General features: G+C 40.3%; 1 protein-coding gene across 6 annotated transcripts in view; it reads left to right on the forward strand.

The window, feature by feature from the left end:
* Window positions 1–22336, forward strand: part of ERICH6B (glutamate rich 6B) — a 110799-nt gene that overhangs the window by 72463 nt on the left and 16000 nt on the right. For all 6 annotated transcript variants that reach the window (XM_069972292.1, XM_069972298.1, XM_069972294.1 and 3 more), the window contains 2 exons: window positions 11150–11232; window positions 16102–16257. In XM_069972292.1, coding sequence (XP_069828393.1) covers window positions 11150–11232; window positions 16102–16257 — 239 coding nt within the window. The remainder of the gene's footprint in view (window positions 1–11149; window positions 11233–16101; window positions 16258–22336) is intronic.

Below are 22336 nucleotides of genomic sequence, written 5' to 3' on the forward strand. Positions count from 1 at the left end.
TAATCCCGGATTATACGAACTTCTGGGTGAATACTCAGAACAGACAGATTAAATAAAAGATAAAAAATAATCACCTGATGAATACTGGTTCATAAATAGAACTTAGACCAAAAATGAGGGAAAAATCTAATTATTCACCTAAAATTCACCTTGATAAATGTCCCCCTTGTTCTTTCCTTGAGCATTTGACCAAATTGATACCTTTTGTATGCTAGCAATGCAGCCCATATTGTAAAGCGTTGTGCAAGGCGACAAATTTAAGAGATTACCTAGGCATAAAAATCCATAAAAAATGCATGGAGGTGGGGTACAAATTAAAAAAAGAACCGATACTCACCTACCCCTATCCCCTACAACTATTGCACCATTTCTTCCAGTGCAGAGTCCCCTCTGCTACTTCCTGGTTGCTAATGAGGCGCCATTCCCACAGGAACTGCCTCACTGGAGCTGCGACCAGTGGTTGGCTAAACAGGGTAATTCCGGTGGGAACAAGATGTCATCAGCGACCAGGAAGCAGCTCAGAGGACCCCACAAAGGGACAGGCATCGCAGTAGCTGTGGCATATTGGAGAAGGTGAGTATAGGTTCTTTTTAGCCAGAATGACAGAACAACCCTTTGAAACCACAGATGCAACTTCTGTCTCCAAGGACTCCATGGCAAACCCACATTTTGCCTTTATGGTGTCTACAACGCACACACATGCGCACACACACACTCACACACTCACACATTTTTGTGCATTATGATGCTATAAATATCTTTTGTATCAAAACAGTTGTCTGCAATGATAACCCTCAGTACTATTGCCCTGCTATCAGGTAGGGTAAAGAGATATTGGAAAAAAGTAGCTTATACTCTGGGTAACTTGGCAAAACAGTGTATTTGCATGGTTACCATATCATAGTTAATTTCCCCTGCCATTGTCAGCTGACTGCCAGAGATTTTAGTTAGGTTTAATGTGATCATATGATTGCCAGGGCAACAGGGAAATTTTTCAAAGTCAGTGGTGTAGATACCTTGAAGGCAGACAAGGCGGCTGCTATGTGGCCCGTGCAGTAAGGGGGCCTAGAGGAACCTGGTCTGCCTCCATGGTATGCTACTGACAGCATCCCCTCCCCCAGGGACCCAGAGAAGGACCTTCCTCTGTGATGTTCAGCCCAGTCACTGTAGTGCAAGGTGAGCAGGCTGAACATCAAAAGTATCTGTAGGTGTATATGTATATGTCAGTTTGTGTATGTATCTGTGGGTATACATGTATATGTCAATGAGTATATGTATGTATCTGTGGGTAAATATGTATATTTCAGTATGTATGTATCTATTCATCTATCTATCTATCTTTGTGCATGTGACAATAGTGTCTGTAACACTGGTGTATGTATGTGTGTGTTGGTGTATGTCTGCAGTGTCTCGACTGATGGACAGGTTTGCTCCCAAAGATGTTCTGCAGCAGCTTGTTAATGCTGGCCTATTATAAGAGAACCCACCACTATAAGAATATTCTTCCCAGCTTATACTGCCTCTCATGCCAACAATCTAGTGATTGACAGATCTTGTTATAAAGATGTTCTGCAGCAGGTATTATTTCTGGTTCAATACTTCTTATTACTTTTGGGAGATGATTTTTGTGTGTATGGTCTATTCATGGTGTGCACTACTGTAATCACATTCCAGTGTGAGGCTATGTTCACACAACGTTTTTTTCAGCTCTGTTTAAAATGACGTCCGTTATTTTGAGTCTAAAAATTATTTAGTTATTTAGCAGCCTGGCCTCCCCTTGACTGGTGTTTGTACATTATCTTAGTTTGGGATTACTCATTTAACTTTGGATGTGTCTTAATTGAAAAGTTTATTGAATTTAATAGTAAAGAAGGAGAAAGAATGGTGACAAAAGGAAAACTATAGATAGATAGATAGATAGATAGATAGATAGATAGATAGATAGATAGATAGATAACCAAACATGGGCCTAACTTGCTAAATTTCTGTATCCTGCATTTGCTCTTATAGCCCATAAACCATGTCATTTTAATCGTATGTAATTGGTTTCTGAATTGGTTTAAAATATTCTAGTGTAAAGTACTGTAAAAGTGCAACATTATTATTAATAATACAATTAATGCTACTGCTCCTTTTTATAGTTTTGACCTTTCCGCTAATGTATTCAGTATGAAATTATCTTCCTCTAGCAACATTGCATTGGATCAGGCATTCTTAAACTTAGATTTACTTTGAATAAAAAAATAGATTACATATTTAACAGAGTTATGGTGTTAATATTAATAGCTGGGGCGCTCAGATCTCCCAGCACTTTCACATATAATTAATATATTCATTTAATTTTAATCACTTAATTGTAAAGAGATATCAAAGCAGAAGATTAAAAGCCTAGTTGACCTTGCAAAGATTTGATCCCTTAACCTCCATGGGTTTTGGCAATAAAACCTCTTAAAACACAGGCCTGACATATTTCCCTGTGGTCTCCTATCTAAGTTAACAATATCTTATTATGACCTTCAAATACCAGCTCAAGGATTCACACACCTGTATAAAATATAACTTTATAGTTGCTCATAACGATTAGTTTTACATCTAGCAGAAATTCAAGAAATAAAATTTTCATGAGACTATAAATAATTTTTTTCCTTGAGAGAATATGTAAAATGATGAGTTTCACTTACCAGTACCATAATCGGATAAATAAAACATTACTACAAGTTCCTGCCATCGCCGTCTTATGACAGTGAACAAAATGACCAAGCTGACCTACTTCCAATACGCACATACGAGCTGTAAGTGTATCAGTAAGCTATGGTTAATGTGCAACTGCTGTTCGTGACTTATTTGTCAAATCACAAAAACTACACAGAGTATTCGAAGCAACTCCAATGGATACCAATGTGGCCAAAAGAAGGGATGCTGCAAGTAAGGTTGGTTCTACTCCACATACTTAGATACCTCCTTTAGATACCACAATGTTAGTGAACAAGCGAGATCTGGCCTGCACTATATATACATTATGTAGCAAAGTTCTTTTCGTTATAAATTTTATTCCAAGAAAATCAGCATATGGAGGGTCAGGCCCTTAATTATTTCTAACATGGACATTGCTGAACATTTCAGTATAATGACCTTTATAAATGAAAAACAATATATTAATAAAACTACATATAAATGAGGCACTGGTCCAATAGCATAGGGATAATAATCCAGATTATGGATTAATTATTGGTTCTTAGATGATTACAAAGAAGCAACAGTTAATATAGATATACTGATTTGACCAATTACAAAGCTATAGCATATTGATAGGAAACCACTCGTAAAATAACATAGTAAGTCAAGACAATGCATATTATAGTAATAGCAAGCCAAGTTATAGTCACAGAAAGCAATGAACATGTCTTACATTTTACAGATATATAGAATAAATAAATTGCACAATATATCAGTTGTTATGGCTAGTATGTGTAAACAATTTCTTGGAATAAAACTCACATGAAAAGAACTTTGATAATGCTGCCTAATGCTGCGTTTACACGAAACGATAATTTGCCCGATGTCGGAGTAACTATTTTTTTTCATAACGATCAGCGTTTAGACGGTACGATATATCGTACGGAAAAATCGTTTTGCGCACCCCGGCCCCACAGTCATCCGCAGCCCCCTGCGCCGGCTTGATCACCACCCCTGCCGCCCCGATCACCAGCCCTGCCGCCGCTCCGATCGCCCCCGCCACGAGCATACCTTACCTGCTCGGCGTAGCGGGTGTTTGAAATTCCCGGCTCCCCTCTTCAGTTCATTGATTGGCTGAAGAGGAGCCGTTTGAAATTCCCGGCTCCCCTCTTCAGCCAATCAATGCACGGTAGCACTGATTGGCTGAAGAGTAGAGCCGGGAATTTCAAACAGCTCCTCTTCAGCCAATCAGTGCTACCGTGCATTGATTGGCTGAAGAGGGGAGATGGGAATTTCAAATGGCTCCTCTTCAGCCAATCAGTGCTACCGTGCATTGATTGGCTGAAGAGGGGAGATGGGAATTTCAAATGGCTCCTCTTCAGCCAATCAGTGCTGAAGAGGAGCGAGGGTGGCGATCAGGGCGGCGGGGGTGGCGATCAAGCTGGCGCAGGGGGCTGCGGATGAGCAGGGGGCCGGGCTGCGGATGAGCGGGGGGCCGGGCTGCGGATGAGCGGGGGGCCGGGCTGCGGGCGGCCAGACTTTGCGACGACTGTTTACACGGAACGATCTGCGAATTCTTTGCGAACGACGATTTTAGAACATGTTGTAAGATCAAAATGAACGATTTCTCATTCGTCATTTGATCGTTCGCTGCATTTACACGTACGATTATCGTTCGAATTCGATCGTTATCGTGCAAATTTGCACGATAATCGTTCCGTGTAAACGCAGCATTATTTACATAGACAGAGAACCGAAGAGAAGCTGGGTGACCAGCAGCTAACATTTTATTACCATCCTTTGTATTGCGCTAACATATTGTACAGAACCTTAAAATGAAGGCAAAAGATAAAACTGAGCAAAACATAAACACAACTGAACTGTACATGACTTAGGGCCCTATTACACCAACAGATTATCTGACAGATTTTTTTGAGCCAAAGCCAGGAATGGACTCTAAACAGAGAACAGGTAACAATCAAAAGATTGACATTCCTTGTCTTTTAAAATCCACTCCCGTCTTTGGCTTACAAAAATCTTTTAGATAATCTGTTAGTGTAATAGGGCCTTATAAGTCAGCATGACTGCCATGGTTATTCATTTAGAAATCATTGGATCTTTGCACATGCCACATTAATCCTGCTTCTTATGTGGCTGAGGGGACTGTTAGTTTCCAACATGTTATTGCCCAGTTATAACTGATTGCAACCCCTGTCTACTGAAAAAGTGACAGGTCCAAATTACTTACACTTAAATGCTGAGGACCTATGAAGGATTCCTAATTTTAGTTTCCAAAACATTTTATTGGATCAATATATCTAAACTATTAAAAAGAGCCATTTTATCGCCTCATAGGTATGTAAATATCCTCAACAACATGGGTAACCATATTGTGGGGCAATAGGAAGGAAGGAAATACAGCTCAGTTACTTAAAGTAATATAGGCTATCCCAGGGAAAGGGGAAATAAAGGAATCAGTCTTTAGGGTATATTCACACGGGCGGGCTCGCAGCGAGATTCTCGCTGCGAGCCCGGCAGGTCCTGGCAGTTCCCACACACTACATACTTGCTGCGGTCTAAACGACCGCAGCGAGTATGTAATTATACCGCCCTTAACCCCTTCTGCTCCCCCGCTGTAAGCATACTTTACCTGTCCTTGCTGCACGGGTCCGGCGTCCTGCTCTCCTGTCCGGCCAATCAGTGTGTTGCCCAGCCGCAGCCACTGATTGGCCGGGCGGGAGAGCAGGACGTCGGACCCGTGCAGCAAGGACAGGTAAAGTATGCTTACAGCGGGGGAGCAGAAGGGGTTAAGGGCGGTATAATTACATACTCGCTGCGGTCGTTTAGACCGCAGCAAGTATGTAGTGTATGGGAACTGCCAGGACCTGCCGGGCTCGCAGCGAGAATCTCGCTGCGAGCCCGTTCGTGTGAATATACCCTTAGGGTACAAACCCACTTGACGTATTTGCTGCGTGAATCAGTCTTAAAAATAAGCAGGCAAAACGCAGGTTGGCTTTATACGATTGTTCTGCTTTAAAATACGCAATTGCGTATTTTTGAAGCGTGAAGCTTGTTAGCAAAGCATCAGTTGTTAACAACCTGTGCGAAAAACGCATGTAGCTTCAGGCTTCAAAAATACGCAATTGCGTATTTTAACAACTGATGCTTTGCTAACAACAAGCTTCACGCTTCAAAAATACGCAATTGCGTATTTTAACACAGAACAATCGTATAAAGCCAACCTGCGTTTTGCCTGCTTATTTTTAAGACTGATTCACGCAGCAAATACGTCAAGTGGGTTTGTACCCTTAAGGTGTTTTTTTCAGGAAAGACTGAGATTTCTCTTCTTTTCAAATCCTTTAAGGATCTTGCTTCAAAAATCTGTCTTTGTTAATACCCCATAAAGGCCCTACTACACAAAACGATTATCGGCCATACTTGGCCGATTACCAGCCGATAGCTTATGTTGAAAGGCAACGATCAGCCTCTATGCATGATTTTGGCTGATCATTTTCTTTCACCATGTTCTAAAATCCTGATGACAATAGTGGTGGTCTTCTCAGTGTTACAGTCTCTGATGAGTTAAATAGCAAAGAATCAACGTCTTGTACCTGGTGCCGCTGTTAGGATTACTAATTTTTATGTTTGGTGTCTGTCATACATATAGAGTTCCCTAGGTTGAAGATACTGTTGCACCGCTATAAGCATTTGTCAGTCTGACATAATAAGAAAGAGCTATACTATATTTCCTCTTCTTGAACAAGCACTTATTTTTTGTCCAGCCATATCAATTTGAGGAAGGCTCCGACAGAGTAGCTGTTTTAGTAACATGCTTTTTACATAGAGGATCCTCACATACATTCTTTGCTTTATTTGCTGAATTTTTCACTAGTGGTGGTATGCCAAAAATATGGAGCATGCATACACAAAAGCTCGAGAATAACAGATGAAGGTTTTGTTTAAAAACAGATAAATATGCAGTATTTCCCAAAGACTTAGATGGGCTTTGTTTCTCAATAATTTCCATCCAGGTAACTGTCCAACACCACAATACCGAATGATCATATGGTTGTAAACCTTATGCCTTCATGCGGACTCTTCTAACCCCCTGCATCTTCCTTACAATTAATTGACAGTGTTGGCACTGAACATAACAATGACTTCCAGATAATATATCCCTCCAGAGAGTAAAATGACGGCTGTTTTATCTGTGTGAATGAGCTGAGTAATGATTTGGACGGCTGGCCTGACACTGTAATAAAAAGATGTCAAGCTCAGTTCTATGTCACTGAGCCAGGATGGGTCTTATCTAAGACTATAACTCAACAGACCCAGATTTACTGAGCCCCAGTGTAGTCAACTGAATAAACCTTGAGGCTTTGCATTATAAATCTCTGCCGTGTGTTTAGTATCTTTATTTTCACGTAATCATTCCCAGGCCATATCACTGGTGGACGCAGATTACATCCTACATGACATTCCATCCAAATATGCTAAAATATTTCTGTACATTTAATAAACATGCATATGGCGTACAATATATTTACTAAAAATTACATCCTTCTTTATTAATACTCAAATATATGTGCAAATGGCTTTACAATGAAGATGGGCACCTTGCCCTATTTTGTAAGAAGTGGTCAACTTTAATGAAAGGTGCTAGAAAAAAAGACTATATACAGTGGTGCCTTGGATTACGAGCATAATATGTTCTGGGACCGTGCTTGTAATCCAAATCCACTCTAAAACCTAAGCAAAACTTCCCATAAGTAATCATTAAAATACAGACAATTGCGGGGGGGCAGGCTTTCGGCCGGCGGCGTAGGGGTTAAAGGGGCCGAGTCCCAAACACGCAGCGGATCCGCTGCTTGTATGGGACCCATTCAAATTCACAGTACTGTATCCGCAACGGATTTCGCTGCTAACTCGCAGCGTCAAATGCGCTGCGGATCCGGTAGGTGTGAACGTACCCTAAAAGACGGTGAAAGGACAGTGGGAAAAAAATCTGAATATCTTAAAATAACAGCCGTTGTTTATTAAATAACGGCTGTGAATTATTGACATGAACATTAATTTGATGGCCTTTGCGAACAGCGGCTGCTATTCCAGGGGTGTCAAACTCAGTCCCTCCAGCTGTTGCAAAACTACAATCCAGGCATGATGGGAATAGTAGTTTTATAGCAGCTGGAGGGCCTAAATTTGACACCTGTAATCTATACAGTGTGTATACTGATGGCAGTTGTTTGCATAGACTTCAATGGCTTGAAAACTGCTTACTTGGCCACATAGCTATGTAAGTAGTGGTACTATCCATACCTTTATTGTAGATGCCCAAGGCTGCAGTCACTTCAAAAAGGGGCTTCTTTTGCCACACTAAAGTGTCATAGAGGAGCACTGAAAATATTTTTTTTTAAGTTTATTGCAGCCTAAGCCAACAACAATAAAGCTATAGATATTCTCACTGCTCACAAAGCAATGTAAGACATTTAAGGTGCCTTTTCTAGCTGACTGTTTAAATTCTCTGTATATTTGCAACTATCATCCTCTAAGAAATTCCTGTTGTGACACTGCAGTTAGTAATCATTACCAGTAGTAAAATACTCTGGTAAAGTAAATCCCCCTTATTCTGTATACTGCACTTGTTTGTCCTTTACAAGGTAGAATAAACAGTAATCCCATGGCTTTTAAGCCTCGGTCTGAATTACATTTGTGAGAACCAAAAGTTGTGAATACCATTCCCATACTAAAATAGCGTACTGTCACTGTAGCCTTTCAACCTGGATTTCCTGAAATGTGTCACCTGTCCCCATGTGTCACTTTAATAAATTGGAGAACTGCAGAGAAAAAAACCTCCCTGGTGAGAGGTGACCCGGGGTTTTCAGTACATAATCTTGAAAGCATTTGCAGGAGCATTTTCCACCTCCTTTACCTAATAGTGCCAATACAATTATAGAGCTAGATCTTACACCTCCGACAGATAAGAAAGTACCTGCTGACCCTATTTAGAGATTTGGGCTCTTACATTAAAGCCAGTCATATAGGAGGCCATGTCTTCACAGCTGCTGTGTGCGTTAGGTGTCAATTTGTGATAATTCTCCTTGTGAAGATGGTGCAGATTATCTTTTTTTTTCTTTTTCAACAGCCTCTATTTTGGCCTTCCAACTTTGCTTTCACATATTATTAGATTCACACATTTTCCATTTGAACAAAAGATCTGCGAAATTGGATAAAAGATGGCAATCTTGTTGTATGATTGAAACTGACACGAGGTCACATCTTTGAGATTTAAGAGCTGGATCAACTGTTCCCACAATTTCATCATTTCCACTGATCATCATCTACTTACTATTGTCACATTCCCGTCATTGCTAAACTACATGTGTTCTAGAAGCTGAGCTCAAATATAGAAGCTATTCACAGAATTAGATGGAATAGATCCAATTTCTAGTTAACAATACAAGATTACCTTTAGTACAAGTAGTATGCTAGGTTTTTTCTAGTTTTTATTTTTTGAATTTATAATTTTTTTTTCCTAGTTAAATAAACCTTTCCCTCATTTGGTCAGATTCACATGCGGCAGCTCTGGCAATAGAGGGTCACTTGCAAAACTTACTAATCTGTGATTTTTGGAGGTTTAGTGCTGTGGCTCCATAGCAACTTTTGTGCATTCAAAGGTCACAATAAAACTGCAGGTCACTAAGACCATCATGTAATTTCAGTGTCTCCCTATGAGAGAAAGTATGTACAAATGGAATTCTAATGTGTTGTTTTACCCTGATCAGAAGTTAAAATGGAGCTTTCTATCTCTGAAATATAGTCCTATAAAATGTTACTAAGGCTGGACTCACATGGTGGTATGTGGCTGTATTTCAAAAATAAACTAAGCCATAGAAAATAAACTAACAATGCCCTGTATGAAGACTATAAGGGGGACCTATGGTGCTTCATGTGCGGCGCAGACAGAAAATATCCTCATAGTTTTTACAAAAACTAGGCAGATTTTTGCTCTCTGCTCCGAGGAGACAGTGGGGCAGTAGGCGCATCTGCACACAGAGGACAATAGACCTGCCTAGACACAAGGGCAGGTGCATGTTGTTATGCCCTGGTATTACAATTCTTATTTTACAAAGCCATAGTAGCAAATATATTATATTATAGTAGTTGGGGCCTTTGCTGGGTCTTCATATGCCTTCTCCAGGTTCTTACATGGCAAGCGCCATCAGGTGCATATAGTATCACACAGAATGGAGCTTGTATGGTAGTTCATGGATGTTTTCAAGAATGCACATATAGACATAATTAAAACCATGTAAAACCAGGTTTTTCAAAGCAATCTGAACTATTAAAGGAATAGGCTGTTCTTTATGCACATGTAGTAGTATTTAGTAGCAATACTACAAGTATTGGTATGCTGTCACTTTTAGTAGTAAATGGCTAATTTAACAGGCACCCGTGGAGCTGTAACTTAATAATATAAGGGCTGCCAAAATTAGGCTGTGAAAGCTGCATGTGAACAGTGTTTATATATATTATCACAGCTGCACACATAGGTATAAAGATGACCTACATCCATAGAAGTAAATACATGAAAGTAGAATGTACTCATTTATTTTAATTATATAGTGTTAACCTGTTTCATAGCATAGAGACTACTCTCAGTCGAAGTTTGAGCACAATCTGTCTTCCGAACCCTGAGATTCCCGAACGATCCTTAGATCGTTCGGGCAGACCATTAAAGTCAACAGCGGTCTGCTACCACTGCTCCTATTACACAGAGCGAGGAGCTGCAAACTGTTGCTAACAAAATTGTGATCTTTCAGCATGTTGATGTTGATCACAATCAGCTGATATTGTGCATGCCGGCTGAACATTGCCTTACAACATGTGCTATTGCACTGAAGGGTTATCGGCCTGAACGGTCAGTTATCAGCCAAGTAAGGCCGATAATCATTCGGTGTAATAGGGCCTTAAGTTTAGACCAACTATTAATCAGCTTATACTGTTTCAGAATCTTGATCCAGAATTCTATCACATATTTTGGGCATGGTGTCACGTCCATTTCACCAGTGACACGCTCCCTTTGTTGGGGCTATGCTCCTTTAGTCAGACACAATGGAAAAGTGCCTGAAAAGTCATTATAAGTCATTATAACGTGGCACAAGTAATGCTGGGCATTTTTTGGGGCAGATTTTTGGAACATTTGCAAAAGGAAACCTGCCCTATGGTACCCAGAGATAAATCTATGCACACCAGGGGGAACACTGAAATGTATGCACATATTACCCTTGTTACAATTCCCCTCTAATTTCAGGACTAGGTTTATTAATTAGAACAAATCCTGCTTTGTTATTTGGGGTTTTCTGTGGGACTGCAGTAAACTTACTGACAATTTGATATAATGACCAAACCCAATCATTTTCTGAATAATATCTGTAATATATAGCAATCACTTTGGTTATATCTATTTCCGCAGGAACCTAAAGAGACTATCGCGCAGTGTTACAATTCTGGACAGAATTTCCTCATCCACTTTCCAGATGGGACAGGACAGGTTCTGTATCCAAAAATAAAGTGTTCATAAGTAATATGTAGTAAAAACATTTGTTGTTCAGTTTTCTATGGAGGAAATGTATCTTGGGGACAATTTTCGGCCCAGTGTCTTGGATCTTGAAGCGGCTATCACTATCAACTGCATCAGGACCTCAGAATGTAGATACAGTGGAACCCTATGGTGGGGCAGTGAGCTAATAGCTGTTGTGTCTGTCCTGCAGCCTATGAGCCAGTGGGACTGGGTCCCTCTGGAGGCCTTTTAAGTGTTTACTATGCCAAGGATCCCATCCCAGTGTCTTATAGGCTTAGCAACTTGATTAATTTTCGGAATGTGGCTAGGTATTATAACACTAAGTCCAACTGTATAAGGAAGACGATGGCACTCACCAGCTACGTGAATAAATCATTCACGTAGCTGGTGAGTGCCATCATCTTCCTTATACAGTTGGAGTTTGCATATGTCTATTTTCTGATTGAGCACCACCTGGACTGAGTTTGTTGGTGGTCCACCGGGATTCGCTACCATTGCGGGATCACAGCGGTGCCGTCCATCTGTTTTCTTGCCTTGTTATTATAACACTAAGGGTGCACAATTATTGAGTAGAGGGAACTAAAGGGGCAGAAATACTGAGTGGATGTCAATAAAGTAGGCATTACGTAGGCACAATCCTAATGGGTGGTCACTCCTTGTCACGGTCGCGGCGGCGTCCCGTGTTCCGGGCCACCGCCGCGACCTCCTCCTGCCTCATGCAGCCGCCGGGGTCCTTGTGCAGGGACCCGGCGCTGCTGCTAGTTCGGCCCCTGGGGGCGCCTCACCTCTCCTCCGCTCCTGTCTCCGTCTGTGCCGGCCGGCGCGCGCGTCCCCGCCCCCTAGGGTGCGCGCGCGCCGGCTGTCTCAGGTTTAAAGGGCCAGTCCGCCCTTAATTGGTTAATTGCACCTATCACTCCCTATAAATCCCAGCATGCCCTGTCCCTTGTGTTGGAGCCTCTACATGCTTCCCATAGCGTTTGGCCCAGCCCCCTGTTGTTCCTGATTCCTATCCGCTACCTGGTCCCAAGTCCTTGTTCCTGATACCTATCCGCTACCTGGTCCCTAGTCCTTGTTCCTGCTCCCCTGTCACTCCATTGCTCCTGTGTTCAGCCTGTCACCTGCGGTTACGCCTACAGTCCTCTGCCAGCACTATCTCCTGCCTACTGCTCCTGTCACGCCTCGCCTGCCGTCACTAGCAACCAAGCCAGGGGTAGCGACCTGGGGGTCGCCTGCCGCAGCAAGTCCATCCCGCCTTGCGGCGGGCTCTGGTGAAAACCAGCGGCCCCTTAGACTCCGCTCCCTGGTGAGGTCTGTGCTATCGCTGGTGACGGTCCAGTGGATCCACTACTCCAGGCGTTACAGTCCTACTGAGTTTGGAGATCAAAGGGCAACATAACTGATTAGACACACCAATGGACACTATCACTGAATGATGGAACCATTTACTTAGGAGGGCACAAAGGGCATACCTTTAATGAGAGGGCACCAATTCTTAGTAGTGGTAGTTGGACCTTAAGGGGCACTACTACTGAGTAATGGTAGGAAAGGACATAGTCATTAGTATCTTAGTGTCCCCATTCAGTAACTAAGTAAAGGTACTAAAGGAGAACCATTACTTTGTGAAGGGTACTAATCTAGCCCCAGTATTGAGTGGCAAGCAATTACTATTACTATATACAGGGCCCACAGGGGGGTCCTATTCTGCATATGACAGAAAGGAGGGAACTACCACTATGGATGAGATGGCACTAAGGATCTTCTATTGTAATTACCTGAGACCAGGTATATACAGTAGCATGATTATACACTGCAGAACATCAATATTATGGCAGGGGGTGTTTTGTGATATTATTGCTAATATTGCTCTTTATGAATATGTATGTGGTGTGGAGAGATTATTTCACTTTTGAATAGGTCTATTATTTAGTAAGTGCAGGGCTGTAATATTCCTAAAATTATATATAAATTTGTGTTGACCGGGAAAATGATTTGGCAGCACTGCTGATGTATCTATGGAAACAAGTACCATCCAGAGATAATGTATGATGAGGGGATGTATTTTATTTTAAAAGTTGTGCAGTGCCACATATTTGCTCCATATATTTAGACTCCAACTGCGACTGGCATCTCAGCACATGTGGCACCATTCTTTATACCTTCTACCACCCACCAATGTATACCAGTCAATGACCGAAACATTCCATCCTCAATGGTAGATGGTGCAAATATGATATTTAAGTCAACTATCTGTGGCTACTTTTTCCAAGCAAAATTTTGTATGTATATACATAAGATGATATATATAATACACCACAGAGCATAAGAATAGTAGTGATAATAGAAAACATTGATTGACTGTACCCAATTTAAGTGCACATACAAAGTACAGAGATTTATCTGTGCTTTCAGTTTCCTGATCACACAGCAGTACATACAGTACTTACCTAGTGCACTACTGCTGTGATCCAGCATCCTCTTCTCCGGTTCTCCCGTTCAGCCTATGTGTCTTTAGGCCCCACCTCCTCTGGCTGTCAATCATTCTGGATGAGGCGACAGCCTGAAGATATAGAGGCTTGATGCGAGAACCAGAGAGGAGGATGCCAGATCACAGCAGTAGCCCACTAGGTAAGTATGTACTGCGGTGTGATCTGCAAACTGACAGCACAGATATATGCATACCTTTATCGTTATCAACCTCACATTCCCTGTTTACACAGGAAGATGTACGGCCGATGATAATACATTTTTAGGCATGCTCTAAACCGATGATCATCCAAGGATTGGGCGTTTTCCCAGGCCTGATTGCTGTCACTTTTACACAGGCTGATTATCGGCTGCAGGAGCACCCAAGGTGGTTAGATAGAGGGAGATGGATTAGAGAGCCCATCAGTGCAAAATTTAAAATGTAACAACAAATGGTGGAATTTCTGTTTTCTCTTCCATTACTCCTTATCCCACACAAAAAAACAAGCCTAAATGTGGGAAGATCTGCAAAAAAAGAAAAAAGTTATTGCTCTTGTAATGATCTTTGAAAAAAAACTATTTTTAGTTTAATACAGTAGATTGTGTAACTGTAAAGGCACTTTCTTTTTTTGAGCATTTTTTTCTCTCTTTTAACGTTTACAGAAATATATAATTGACTCAGCATGACACATTTTAATGATGGTCCCGGTCGCAAGAAACGCCCAAGAAACATAGTGATGGATGTTTATGAGTTTAATGGTCCACATTTACCAGGCAAAGCTTTGATATAAAGTAATCCTTTAGCTCTACAGTGCACTTGGCTGCTATGATGCTGTCACACTGCCATATAACACTATTTAATAGCTATGTTTATTAGAAAGTGAACAACTGCTGAAACGATACAAAACCAAAGACACTGTCATTTCACTGTGATAAATGGTAATATGAGAAAATAAGCAGCAGCAATGCTCTTTTTATATGCACAAGGTCCTGCTCCGTACAAGCCTCAAGTTATATCTGTAATGCGGCACAATGCAGCACCCTGTAGTCTAGTGGGGCCTACTATATCTCCATGTACAGAGAAACCTCTTTAAGATGAACACCCAAAATGTAAAAATTCAAAAAAAAGAAATGGTCTTTTTTTTTCAAGAAAAATTACTTCAAGCGATCAATTACCCAAGTCCCCTATTAAGTGACCTGCTTTGTGCATACTAAAAAGTGCCAGATTTGCTGTTCCATGCCACTAATAAAACATTTCTCAGTACACTACATGTTAAATTGTAAAATACAATTCACCCCATAAAATCAGTCCCTCATAAGGCTATGCTGATGGAAAATTACAAAAGTTTTGGCTCTTGAAAGGTGGGGTTGAAAAAACCAAACTGTCAAGAAGGGTCCGCTAATAACAGTGCCTTTATTTATAGGCTATTTTCCTACAACAGAATTTCGCGTCTGTCTTTCCGTACTATTTTTGATAATGACGCCTGCAAATAATGATCGTGATTTTTATTTGCGGCTGTCATTACCATGAGACAGACATCTTTTAGTGCTAAAATGACAACTGCCCAGAAAGACAGCTGTCATTTTTCCGTTGGGGGAGCATAGCCATAGAGCGTCAGCATATTCTGCAGCGCTGTACAGAGTTAGTCATCACTCACATTAGTCTTTGACCCCAGTAGGGTTTACAATCTGGGTTCCAAATTAACCTGCAAGTCCTTAAGTAACGTGATATGTTCTGAACAAATTCAACAAAAATTGTCATCAAATTAGAAGCCTGAAGATTGAGACTCTTGTAGTAACAATTCACTTTGTTTATTCCTGCTGAAAAGTTAAAGATTGCTTTTCTACTCAACACAAATGAAGGTTATCCAGTGTTAGAAAAACATGGCCACATTCTTCCAGAGACAGTACCACTCTTTTTTGGCCAGTTCAGGTGGTGCTGTCTCTGGAAGAAAGTGGCCATGTTTTTCTAACGCTGGAGAACCCCTTTAACCATCCAATCAATTTAGAAAGCCTCCAGCACATCCAGCTTCTCTACTTGCCCAGCATTACTTAGTCACATGCTGACATCTGGACCTATAAATCCATGTACTCCTTTGTGAATTCGGGCAAATTTGAATATATTCATGAAATATTAAAGAATTTTAGCTATTGTTCTTTATTATTTAATTTTCTATTTTTGCTTATTACACTTTTTTTTCAACAAAAACTATTTAAAGTCCTTTGACATGACTATGTAAAGTGTAAGCTTTCTAATGTTATGCTGTACTTTTGCAGTAACTACACTCCATATTATACCATCTGTGCCTCATATTTTACACAACCAGTGACAAATTATCTTGGGTTGCTGACTTGATCCTTCTTCCTTGACTACAAATCAGATATCCATCAGGAAATATTGGTCTCTTGATTGCATGCTCAAAACCAACCCAGTTTATCTTTATCATACTGGAGGATACTGAGAAGAAACCTCACATTCAAGCTGTTTTTATGAGTAATGGTCATGCAGCCTGCTACCACCTTAACGGGACGCTTTGGTAAGTTGAATGGTATATTAAAAGACAATTTAAAGCCAGGCACTGGAGAAAAGCGAGTCTTACATCAAGCAGGACTGACTGGCAAATCTCTCAGTTATCGTTCTTTGAGTTACCTTTTAAAAGGCTGTCATGAATCAGCATTCAGTACATAGGGTAGTGTTGGTGCTGAAATATTACATACTGAACACCGGATGAATACAGGGGATATTGAAGATTCATATACGCTTAAATAGAGATATAGTAATACTGTATGAGCTATATGCTGTACTGAGGGAACACTGTCCAGTCCGCAAATGACAGTAATTGTGGCTAATGCTAAATGTATTAATATATGAGAATAATAAGACATCACCTTAGCAAGAATAGAATGTAGAAAAAAGAAAGGACAGTGCTCATCCAAATATAGAAACGATACACTCACCCGGAGTATGTAGGTATAGGGTTATTTGAAACCCACCCACATCACCTAGACTACACAAATAGCTTGGATATAGATCCCCGTTCAAGCTGAACATCCAACAGGAGGGTGTTCCGCCACAATCCGGAGAGACAATTCACACCGGCAAAATAGATATGCAAAATAATAAAATAGCAGCGCTCGGAGATCCAGTATCCTCAAAACACTTATATATTGGTAACAAGGATATCATATCCTCCACTGTGGGGGAAAGGCTAATGTTAGACCTATCTCCCTTCCTGGACGCCTGTAGACCAGATTGTGAGCCCTTAGGAAGTTAATTCACAATAACGTTTCTTCCAATGGCAATGCATTTCGGCAGGCTTGTTCCTGCCTTTCTCAAGCCAACTGAGTGATACATACAGTGGTGTATTTATAATAAAAACATATACTCACATGATCAAACGAAAGAGAAGTAGACATGGATCGCACGCTAAACCAGATGTGAGGGAGCCCCGGGGTCGCCGGAAAAGACTCGATAAACGCCATGCCTTCCACCGATGCGCCCCACCATCCCAGAAGTAAGTGCAAGGCAAAAGAGGAAGTTGCCCTACGGCTCACTTATGTGTTCCAGGTATATTATACAATGAGTGGATAATAAACAAATCAATAAAATCCTATCACTAGAATAGTTAGGGTCCATTTACACATTTACACAGAAAGATTATCTGCCAAAGATTTGAAGCCAAAGCCAGGAATGGATTTGAAAAGAGGAGACATCTCAGGATTTCCTTTATGATCTGATCTCTGTTAATAGTCTGTTCCTGGCTTTGGCTTCAAATCTGTGGCAGATAATTTGTCAGATCTTCCTGTGTAAATGGACCCTTAGTCTAGAATACATGAAAATCAATAGTAATATAAAAATATAAATATAATAACCATAAAATAACAAAAAAAGAAAAAAACTAAAATCAAAAAGGCAATTGCTAATGCCAATGCCATAATATAAAATACCTAAAATCTCAAATATATCAGTACTCAAGTTATATTCCTAGAAAAGGAGGGGGGGATTAATAGGTGTCAAATAGACTATTTTACTGATACTACAATAACCAAATATTGATACCGATCGGGGGAATAGCTAATAAGGCGATCCCCAAATATCAGCATTTACTAATGAATCATATATCAGATGGATCGCAGTGACTTATGCTGGGTTTACACAGAACAATTATCGTGCGAATTTGCACGATAACGAATTCGAACGATAATCGTACGTGTAAACGCAACGAACGATCGAACGACGAGCGAGAAATTGTTCATTTTGATCTTTCAACATGTTCTTAAATCGTCGTTCTCAAAAAATTCGCAGATCATTCCGTGTTAACAGTCGTTCACCTATTTTACCTATGTGCGAGATAGGCTTAAGCGATCGCAAAACGATTGTTAAACAAATTTTTCGTACGATATATCGTTCCGTCTAAACGCTGATTATAAAACAAAAATCGGTACTTCAAAGTCGTTAATCATACGATTGGGTGAATTATTGCTCCGTGTAAACCCAGCATTACCCTAACCAATGAAGAATATTTCATTTAAGAGAAAGAGTAACCATAGGTCACCATAAAAAAAAAACAAAAAAAAACTTAAGAACAATAATTTTCATACATACCACACCTTTTATATCAATTCTAATTAAAAAAAACCTGTTCAAGTGTTTTGTTAAGGCCCTGGGGATTCAGTGTGTTCATCCGAAAAATCCAGTACATTTCCTTACGAAAAAGATTCTTGGAATATTCATCCGATATTCTCTCTTTTGGGATAATATGTAGCAATTTGAGATTACTTTCATGAAATTCCATAAAATGCCTAGAAACTTTTGGTACGCCCTATGTATCTCAAACCCCATAGGCATTCCAACATGTAGATCACATATGTGGTATTACATGTAAGATGTTGTTTAACCCCTTAACAACACAGGGCGTGCCCTGGTGTCGTTAAAGGGGTACTCCAGCTAAAAGCTTTTTCCCAGTAATTGAAACACATTACAAAGTTATATAACTTTGTAATATGCTTCAATCACCTATCTGCCCCCCTTCCCTATCTTTTCCCCCCTTAATCCCCCACCAAAAACTGAAGTAAACTCAGTCTTACCTAATGACTGTTGACCCCAGGCTGCTCTGTGGAAGCCATTTTGTGACAATGACATCATCAAGAGAGAGACGGGTTTAAGCCCTGTTAAGCCAGCCTTCCTTTGTCAGATGACTCAGGTTGCTCAGCTCTGATTGGCTGAGCAAGATGTAAGCCATCTAATTCTTCTACAGAGTCAGTTAGACATCACAGGAGACAGGAGTGCATCATGGGAAACCCCAAACCCCCGGCCGGGTCACGGAACGGCCGGTCTCTGCACGGATCATTCCGGCTGGTACTTAAGTACCGGCCGGATGATCTTTCGGCATCAGCGTGCGCCCACATCAGAACCTCCCATAGCACACAGTGAAGCGAGCGGCCGGAGCCGCTCGCCTTACTGTGTGAGCTGACAGGGTTTCCTACGGCCGCAATTTATTGAATTGCAGCCGCAGAAAACTGACGTCAGTTATTTGCGGCCCCGTGCAGGATCCCGGCCGGAACGCATACGATGTGTGTACGCTCCGGCCGGAATCCCATAGAACAATAGGTATTGTTCGCCTGTAGAAAGTACGGCTGTTGTTGCCGATGGCAAAAAAGGCCGTACTTTTACATAGTGTGAACATATCCTTAAAGTGTGTGGCGGTTTGAATAGTATTATTTTCTATATATATAGTAAGGTCTAAGAAAACCACCTCCCGACTACTTATGTGGCTAGTGAACTCAAGTTCCCAGTCATTGTTATTCAGATGTTGAATATATTCGGATAAGCTCTCCGTATTCCCTTCCCTTACTGAATGCATTGAGAGTTTAGAAATTAGGAGATAAGATATATAGTATCCTCCAAATGTAAACTCAGATGACTATTGCATAAGGAGCATTAAGGATATACATAGTATAATTTAAAAAAAAACGGAATACCCAGAACTACCATCCTATTCTTAGGGCACTTTTAAACAAACCAAGCAGGTCCTGATAATGAGCCAAAATCTTACTGATCGGCTAGCGTTTAATAAACCTTTGCACAGTTTAGCTATTGTGTAGGGCAGGCGGCACAATCATTTACACCTGGTGATGTGGGCCCGATAACAATGATCTTTATCAGTCAACAAACAAGCATTTTCAGAGGTGAATTATCAGGAATACGAGTTCCTACAAACTCTTATTTACCCAATAATCACCCCATGTAAAAGGGCCTTTGGAAATGGTTACTATGCCCCACATTCCCAGGTCTACAAACCTTATCACATAGCACTACTACATCTGTCAAGCATGCATGTCTATTTCAATGACAGGAGGGAAAAACCACTTCCAGACAGTTTTTTTTTTCTCAGCAAAACAAGAGGAATGGGCATGGTTAAAATTCAATATGTCCAAATCTCATTTTCCCAATATCTGCCTTAGGGAAACAATAGGGATGCCCATGTACTCAATAAATTGTTTATGAGCAGCATTATTTTACAACTCCAAGGATTTAGGGCCACTAGCCCACCAGGAGTGTTAAACAGGATAATAGAATTCCAATGTTAATATCAAACCATCTAATGTGGCAGGGTTTTCCATATAAAAATACTGAAGATGATGTTTCCATTTATAGATCCAGTTATAGATTACCACTGTGGCACTACAAAGCAGTTTATAACCTTTACTCAGTAATTGTGATAGCGTTACCTCTGGCATAGTCTCAGACTGATGCAATTCAGCACCATGCAGGAGTTGTATCTTTAGTCCCACAAGATTATACAGCTCGTACACATAGTATATAGCTTGGAAAAATGACACAAAGGGCCTGAAAACGAAACATATATAATACTAATGATCAAACATTCTGCCTTTTCCTTAATGGAAATTGGTTGAATAAATCTGGGAAATATATGTTTGTAGTAGAAGACCTCACTTTGTAGACTTCTCTTTTGACTTAATATTCTAATTCTAATCCCAGCAACCCGATGAAGCACATAAATAATCTCAATGATTCATAGTATTTTAAGATTAGAAGATGTTCCAAAGTGAATTGCTGGGATTCTTGTGTGCTACTTATTTCCAATGTGAAAATTGGATTTTTGCAAAGCCTGGTTAATTCTCTCTGGGGTGTACTACCAAGGCAGGCACTGTCATAAACATAACCTTTTCCTTCTTATGATCTGTGACTTTCAAATGCATATGAATTGTTTTCTGAATAACAACAAATAAGTGAAATGAGATAAAGAAAATATGAATCAGTAACTTGGAATAGAAAGCCATTTCTGAGCTAAAACTGCAGTTCTTCTCAATGTCTTGAGATTTGTCCCAGAGGCACAAAGTGCCAATTGCACTTAATCGAATTCCACATGGCGCTAGCAGAATAAATTTTACTTGACATATACTATTCCTGTGTGTTCATTCACAATGGAAAGAGAATACAAATTAGAGATTTAAAACTCTGTAAGTACTATGTTGGTAAAGAACAAAAGAGACCTTGTTAGAAAACCAACAAAAGTATTTTTGATGTAGTGTTGATCAGAGATTTAACACAACACACACAGATGTGCTTTATTCTTTCAAGCAGAAATTCTTGCAGGGAAATGGATGTCTGCAAGAACTACATATATTTGGGTTATAAAGGTGTCTGAAGTCCAGTGACTAAGGGGTTAAACCTGGGTCAGTCCTGTAATGTGTGGCCTAGTTCTTATGTCACATTTTAGGTCAAAGCTAGAGATGAGCGAATTTACAGTAAAAACAAAGCAAATCCCTTTGTTAGCTCAGGCTAATAAGCCGACTGCCAATAATTTTTACTGTAAATTTGCTAATCTCTGGTCATAATAATTTACATATTTATTGCCAGGTCTTAATAGATTCTGCATATAACACCATTGGAGTATTGCAGTGAATTTTGCACTGTGATTTTCGCACAGCACAATCCACTGTGATACTCAGTACTGTCATTGCCTATGGCTCTGCATTCTTGCTCTGCATTCTTTTACTCCTGGTGGCTGGAGAAGATTGGTGCAGCCCTAGGGCTTCCTGGAAAACATGGATACAGCCATAGCCATAGTTACTTCAAAAAGCTGTTTCTAGTGAAATACCAACTCTGATACACGACACCACACCTTGGCATGCAATTTGGTGTTCGGTTTCATCACATGGGCCAAAGTAATCCTTTGCACAATGAAAAATATCACCATACTCACACTCAGATCCATCCAAAATCCCCGGGTCTGTTGTGTGCAAAAAATACAACAAATGCAAATGTTCCATCTGCTAAATTCTTCCAGATATTGAAGTGATATACCTGGGGAATCTAGTTGTCTTTATCCACACAAAGATTTCTTGTCAAAACATTCGTAATCTCTTGTAAAAGTCTGTTCCTGAACATCACATCAAGTAGGGCATTACGCCATTAATTTGTAACAAAAAGTTAATTTAGTGATATACATATTTAAATGGAGAAAACAAACAGATATCATCAATTTTCAATGCAGCATAACCTAATTGTGTGCTGTGCGTCTGTGCCTTACAAATGACAATTTAATGAAATAAACCAGAATTGAATTAGTTTTGACTTAGCTGGAGCCA

This window comes from Dendropsophus ebraccatus, chromosome 5 (genome assembly GCF_027789765.1).
Source record: "Dendropsophus ebraccatus isolate aDenEbr1 chromosome 5, aDenEbr1.pat, whole genome shotgun sequence".
Classification (NCBI taxonomy): domain Eukaryota; kingdom Metazoa; phylum Chordata; class Amphibia; order Anura; family Hylidae; genus Dendropsophus; species Dendropsophus ebraccatus.